At 34.9% G+C, this 7990-nt stretch overlaps 1 protein-coding gene across 1 annotated transcript; it reads right to left on the reverse strand.

Moving 5' to 3' along the window:
- Positions 1-987: 987 nt before the first annotated feature.
- LOC140508498 (olfactory receptor 14C36-like) lies at positions 988-1926 on the reverse strand. The gene has a single exon (XM_072616453.1). The coding sequence runs from the start codon at positions 1924-1926 to the stop codon at positions 988-990; it is 939 nt and encodes a 312-aa protein (XP_072472554.1).
- Positions 1927-7990: the final 6064 nt, after the last annotated feature.

Consider the following 7990-nt stretch of genomic DNA (forward strand, 5'->3'; position numbering starts at 1 on the left):
TGGTTAAGCACTACATATATACATATATATGTGTGTATGTGTATTTACACCTTTGAAGAGAACAGAGTATGGATCCTGGAAGATGAAACCCCTGAATACTAAAAACAAATTAGGAGAAAATTAAAAAGAACACTGAAGATATGGGGAGAATATGAACTAGTTAAATGGCCGTGGGGATGGATAGAAGGATGAAAAAACAGTTCCATATTAAAAGAAGAACATAGAGGGTATATTGAACAGTAGATCTCTGTTCCATGAATCTTGCTTTTTTTAAACCTAATGAATCTAGCACGTTACTTAAAAAAGACATCTCACTTGCCTTCAGGGCTACCCCTAGATAACTTAAGTTGAGATGGACTCTATCTTCTTCTAAGTGACCAGAATTGTCTTTGTGAATTTGAATTGGGAAAAAAAAGCCTCTGAATCATATGTGGTATACATTTCTGACTTAAATGTCAAAAGCAGTGCTGCCAAAATGTTTGAATTACATTATTTTGAATTCTTGAATATGCCTCAAAATGCTAAAAACAATGCTACTAATATTCATGTGAAATTCAATTCTGAGAAGTTTTTCTCATTTGAACCAATAATTTACCTATAACCACCAAAATACAAATAGCAACAAAACCCCCCACAAAGTCACAGTTATATATATATATATATATATATATATATATATATATATATATATATATATATATATATATATATACATATGTATATATATTATATATGTATATATAATGTATATACATATGTATATATATTATATATGTATATATAATGTATATACATATGTATATATTATATATGTATATATAATGTATATACATACACGTATGTATGTATATATGTATGTATGTGTGCATGTATATATGCATATATGTATATATATACTTATATATGTATATATAATGTTTTATATACATATATTATATACGGTTTTATATGGTTCAATCACATTGGAAAAAAATTATGCTTTGTTCACTATTTGTTTAAAGAAAGCTTTCTCTTCATTAGTATTTTCAAAGCCCCTTTTATCTGTTCATTCCGTAGACTGTATATGATAGGGTTCAGAAAGGGGGGTATTATGGAATAGAATATTGAAAGGATAATATCTTTAATGGACCCAGAGTCTGAAGGTGGTTGCAGGTACACATAAGAGGATGAAATAAGGAATAAAGAAACCACAATGATGTGGGGGAAACAAGTAGAAAAGGCTTTTCTTTGGTCTTCTTTCACTGGAAATTTAAGCACAGTGGAAAATATGCTAATGTAAGTGGTAGCAATGAAGACAAAGCAGCCAATCCCAATCACGAGAGTAGGGACAAGTAAGGATAATGTATGGCTGAATGTCTCTGAGCAAGAGATCTTGAGTAGAGAGGGGATATCACAGAAGAACTGGTGGATCACGTTGGACTGGCAGAAAGACAATTGAAATGTGTAACTAGTATGGAACCCTGCATACAAAAGCCCAGTGAATAAACACGTTAAAGTCATCTGCATACATACACTGGGATTCATGATCACTGGATAAAGAAGTGGGTGGCATATGGCAACATAACGATCGCGGGCCATGACAGTGAGCAAAGTAAACTCAACATATGCCATGAAAATCATCAGGAATATCTGAGCTGCACATCCAGTAACTGAGATAGCTCTGTTGTTCACCAGTGAGTTAATTGATGCCTGGGGAATTGTTATTGATATGAAGCAGGCATCGACAATGGACAGATTCCTAAGGAAAAAGTACATGGGGGTGCGTAATTTTCTGTCAAAAGTGGTGGCAATGACAATGAGGAGATTCCCCATCAAGCCTGCTGAGTAAATGAGGAAGAAGAGCAAAGAATACAAGATCTGCAGAGCCCGAGTGTCGGAAAACCCCATAAGGACAAATTCATTCACAGTGGTGGTAAAGTTAGACATTTTGAGATCCTCTGAGTAACCTAAGGAACCAAAGAGAAATGAAACAATCTGTCATGCAGTGGTTAAGGACACAATGTGTGTAAAATAAGACATTATTTTATTTTTTAACATTACTCTTTATGACATGACCCCTGTCATGTATTGTTCATGTGACGCTGGGAAAGTCAACTTACTGCTCAAGGAACAACTCTCTAAGAATGTGAGGTTTTATACGAAGGGTGCACAATTGTGTTGGTAAAGGAAATTTTTTCACCTGGAAATTCTATGTATTAAAGAAATGAGGCTTATGGAAGGAAAGTAATGTTCTCAATAACGTCACACTGACTTCCTTTTTCTGCGAAGTATTGATTATTTTCGAATGAATACATCAGTACCAACAATCTGGCCTAGATCAAAAGTCACCAATGAAAATTATGTTTTTCTTTCAATATTTTACAGTCCTCGGAGATGTGATCTTAGCTTCTTTGTGTTCCTTTCCCGTGGACAACTCATCTTTAAAAATAGCCATAAACAGTATAGAAGAGAAAGTAAGAAAATTTAAAAAAAATTAGTTTCAAACTTATTCATGGCTGTTGCTGGCAGTGGAGACGGGGATTATAATCTTTCCTCCTACCATTTTTCTCTACACACTCTTCCACTAACTGAAAGAAGAAATTGTAAGTGAATGGTGGAGATGTATACAACAATGTATTTCCCCTTTCCAGGCACAGGAGGGTGGTGAAGTCCACTGACTTGCCCTGATATTTTCTCTTCTCTTCTGAATAGTCTCACTTCACCTAATTTTCACAATAGTTGGTCCCTGGTTCTCCTGTTCTTATTACTTCAAATTTCTTCCATTCAGAAGCATCAGGCAAGAAAAATTAGTGGCCTATCACACTCCCCCAGCTCTACTCTTGTTTCATATGGAATGGTATTAAAAAAGAGGACTCTCTTGACACACCATCCTCATCTCTTCTATGCCTACTATTTCCCCAAAGAAATGTTAAAAGGTTAAAGATCCAGTATATTGGAACAATGCGTAGGCAAGTATTTATTGGAAATTAATTACTTATGATAGCATATTTAAAGGAGCAGGTCTTGACATAGAAGCTACATTTTCGTTATATTGAATACATATATGCATACATAGATATATGTGATCACATCTTTATGTATATATCATTTTTGGTATCATTTTAAAAAGTCTTTCCCATTTTACTCCTCTGTCCCCACCGACTGAGGTGAGAAAAATTAAGCCTGTTATACAAATGCATAGTCAGGTTTAACAAACGGCTACATTAGCTATTTCAGAAAAAAATGGGGGGAAAAGGAAGAATGAAGGAAAGGAGGAAGAGGGGAAGAAAAAGTAAGGGAAGAAGTGAGAGGAGGGAGGAAAGGATAAAAGGAAGGAAAGAATGAAAAAAGGAAGAAAGAAGGAAGGAGGAAAAAGAAAGATACTCTTTAATTTGTACCATGTCCATGACCTCTCTATCTAGAGACAAATATTTCTTCCTTCATCACAAGTCCTTTTGAAATGTGATTGGCATTATGTTAATTAAATGACTGTCTTGTAAAGCCTATTATCATTACAATGTTATCATACTAATCATTTTCTTCTTTCTGTTTACTTCATTTTGCATCACTTTACAAAGATATTCTCAAATTCTTCTGAAGTTATCCCCTTCATTTCAAGGTTGCAGGCCATAATGTGTTTATCCATTCCCCAATTCGAGTTCATTCGCTCAGTTTCCAATTCTTTGTCACCACAAAAATTTCTTTAAGTATTTTTATACATATGGGTCTTTTCACTTTTTCTTTAATCTCTCTGAAATAAGTGATATCAATGAGTCAAAGGGCATTATTCATAATTCAATTACTTGTCAGGCATTGCCACAAACTGTTTTTCATAATATTTGGACCAGTTCAAAGCCTCAGCAACAATGTTTTCCCACTGATGGACTACATTTTTTTCTACAATCTGTTTTATAGAGGAATGCTCATTGGGGTTATGGAGAGGTAAATTTTTATCAATAAAGGTGATATAAAAAGAAGAAAGGCACCATTTAAATGTAAAATGACATATGAGACTCATCAGGTATAAGTTTTTCAAGGTTTATAACATCAGGGTACCACAACTTACAAAAGTCTCTGCAAGTAAAACAGAACTAGTTTCCAAATACATGTCATATGAGAGAACCTAAAGCTCAGTTGCTTATAACTATCAGTACCTGCATTGAGAAAAGGAGGTTTTCAGCCTTATATCTGTGGCAATTTTGGGGAACAATGTGCTAGCTATTGCGATAATCTATATGATTATCCTATATGATCATATTGGCAGGTGGGGCTTGATTTTATATAAAATTTATTAGTATTTAAAAAGAATGAACAATAAAGGCTGAGTTTTATTTAAAAAAAAAAAACCATATGTTGTTACCCATTTGTTGCAGTTCCAATCAGTCATGTGCTGAGATCTATGGCTGGGTAGGGTGAGGCACTAGTCTAATATCAGCAGCTTGGAAACCATTTAAATGAATGGAAAAAAAGAGATATTTTTAGAGACAGAAGTAGATTGAAAAATATGAAATTCACAAGTATTTAAAGTAAGTTAGGGAGATTGAAGTTCTCTGGGTGAGAAGATAGAAGACGTCACTTTCAGGTCAGCAAGGGCCAAAGGTTCTAGTTTCTCTTAACTCTTCTGTTTGCATTTCAAGATTTGTATCCAGCTCCTTCTATAATCTGTTCTCTGCTCAACATTTTCTTGCACTTGAAATAGGAAACTTTGAAAATGTTGATATGTACAGAAGAGTATCATTTTCTTCCTTTCATTTGTTGCTCTTTAGCCTTTCTGGCACAAATAAAATCTGCCAGCAGTGACTGGACCAGTGTTTGTACCATAGCACTTGGTTCAATGATGGAAACATATATTCTACTATATATGGAGAATGACACTGGTTTTCGAATTAGTATACTTGTTCTCACATTTTAGTTAAGCCACTTCCAAAGGTGCAAACTTGAACTAGTCACTTTTTCTAACTGCTTCATTTTTCACTTCATAAATGCAGTCGCTGGCCTGCATGAATTCTACTACTCATTCCAGTTTTACATCTAGGTCAGAAACCTACACACCTTCATAGTCACCTGTGTATGAAGTGCCCCTCTGTATCCCCCATGAACTGAAATGTTTCAGCGTTTTGTTTTGTTGTTATTCTACAGACTGAATCACTTTTAATTCTAACCATGCTTCCATTTATCGTTCCTTTTTCTAAGCTATGATGACCCATTACCAAGAGGAAACAAAAGTGGAGAAACGTTAGAGAAGAGGGATATATAGTGGGATAGACAAAGGAAGAAAGATCAAAGAAGGAATGAAGGGAATGAAAGAAAGAAAAGGGAGAGAAAGAAAAATAGAGAAATAAAGAAAGGAAAGAATGAATGAAGAAACGAAGGTAGGGAAAAGGAAGGAAGAGAAAGATGTAGAAAGAAAGAGTAAAGGAAGGGAGGTGGGGAGAAAGAAAGAGAAGTGAAAGGACTGAAAAACAAATAAAAAGGAGAGCAGAAGGGAGGAAGGAGGGGAAAAGGGGAGGAAAGGAAAAACAAAGAAAGAAAGAAAACAGAGGAAGAAAGGGGAGTGAAAGAAAAGGAGAAAACAAATACAAGTGGATAATGGGAAAAGGGGTTCCATGCAAACTCATTGCATTTTACCTGAATAAGGCAATAAGTTTCCTTGTTGTTAGTTTCTCCAATCTGAGCTGCTCAAAGATGATATCACTGAATTCCTATGCCATGATAAAGACCTCCAGCACTCCCTTTGCTCGGTCTGGACTGGCAAATATTATGAAGTTTCCATTTTCATCTTGTCATCACAATTCTATTCTCCTTGGATCGGAAACATGTTTTCCTTAATTTTCCCCATTATTTTTATAGCTAAAATTTGACGGCTTATTTAATAGCCTTGCCCCAAAGACCAGTTTCACCTTTCACTACAAACTGCTATTATATCCTTGGGGACTTGGTCCCTGTTCTTCAGCGAAATATAGAGAGGTAGAGATCATTGCACTGAGTTAATTGTCTCTGGGTAGCAAAGGAAAAAAGTGCCAAATAAAATTCTCTCTGTAGCACTGGAATGGAGTTGAAGAAATGATGCAACTACAGTTGCAAATGCTGCAGCTGGAGTTGAAGAAATGATGAAAAATATCGCACACTTTTCATCAAATTTAAGTAACTGCAAAAACATCAATTGTTCGTGGGTAGACTGAGCCAATAAAATAAAAATGATAATTATACCTAAATTAATTTACTTATTTAGTGCCAGACCAATTAAACTGTCAGATAATTGTTCTGTACAGCTGGAAAAAATAATATCACAATTCATCTGGGAGAACAAATGGTCCAGGATAAAAAGGGAACTAATGAAAAGAAATGCTAGGGAAGGTGGCCTAGGTCTATCAGATCTCAAATAGTATTACAAAGCAGTAATTATCAAAATCACTTGGTACTGGGTAAGAATCAGAAGAGTAGACAAGAGGAATATGCTAGGTACACAAGACACAGTAGGCAATGAATATAGCAATATACTATTTGATAAACTCAAGGACCCCAGTGTCTGGGATAATAACTAACTGTTTGAAAAAATAATACTGGGAAAATTGGATAATAGTGTGACAGAAACTAGACATAGAACAATGTTTGACACTATATGCCAGAGTAAAGTCCAAATGAGTGCATGATCTAGGTATAAAGAGTGATAGTGTAAACAAATTAGCAGAGCAAAGAATAGTGTATTTATCAGATTTATGTAGAAGGAAAGAATTTTTGACTGAAGAAGAGATGGAAGGTATTATGAAGTGCAAAATGGATAATTTTGATTAAATTAAACTGAAAAGTCTTTCACAACCAATTTCAATGCAAGCCAGATTACTAGGGAAGCAGAAAACTGGGAAAGAATTTTTGTAACTAGTGTCTATGATAAAGGCCTCATTTCTAAAATATATAGAGAGTTGAGTTAAATGCACAAGAATACAAGTCATTCCCCAAATGAAAAATGGTCAAAGGATATGAACAGCAGTTTTCAGGGGAAGAAATTAAAGATATCTATAATCATGTGAAAAAAATACTCTAAATCACTACTGATTAGAGACATGCAAGTCAAAACAACTTTGAGATACCGCATCACACCTATCATATTGGCTAACATGACAAAACAAGAAGATGATAAATGTTGGAGAAGATGTAGGAGAGCTGGAACACTACTTCATTGCTGGGGGAGCTGTGAGCTGATCCAAACATTCTGGAGAGCAATTTGGAACTATGCCCAAGAGGCTACAAAAGCACGCATACCCTTTGACCCAGCAATACTGCTTCTATGATTGTATCCCCAAGAGATCATAAAAATGGGAAAGGTCCTACATGTACAAAAATATTTATACAGCACTCTTTGTGGTGCCCAAAAACTAGAAATCAAGGGATTCCCATCAATTGGGGAATGGCTGAATAAATTATGGTATATGAATGCAATGGAATACTATTGTGGTATAAGAAATGATGAACAGGAAGATTTCAGAGAGGCCTAGAAAGACTTTTATGATCTTATGATGAGCAAAAGGAGCAGAACCAGGAGAACTTATTACACAACAACAACCAAAGTGCGAGTAGTTTTTCTGGTAGTCTGAGAACTTCATTGCAATTCAAGGACTTAAAAAATTCCCAATAGTCTTTTAAGGAAAAATGCATTTCACATCCAGAGATACAACTACAGAATCCAGTCATAGATTGTAGCAGATCATGTTCTTTTGCATTATATTTTGGTTTGTTATATGGTTTCTCCCATTCATTTTAATTCTTCTATACAACCTGACTATGGTGAAAATATATTTAATAGGAATGTATGTGTAAAGCCTATATAAAATTGCATGTCATCTCAGGGAGGGAGGGGGGAAGTGGGGGAAACGAGGGGAAGGGAGAGAAATAAAAAAATCTAGGTTTTATGGTAGTGATTGTGGAATGCTGAAAATAATTTAAAAATATTTTCTATGTTCCTTTTTAATTTTATCTCTGAATCCAATACTTAACATTCTAACATCTAACG

The sequence above is a fragment of the Notamacropus eugenii genome, chromosome 5 (assembly GCF_028372415.1).
Source record: "Notamacropus eugenii isolate mMacEug1 chromosome 5, mMacEug1.pri_v2, whole genome shotgun sequence".
Classification (NCBI taxonomy): Eukaryota; Metazoa; Chordata; class Mammalia; order Diprotodontia; family Macropodidae; genus Notamacropus; species Notamacropus eugenii.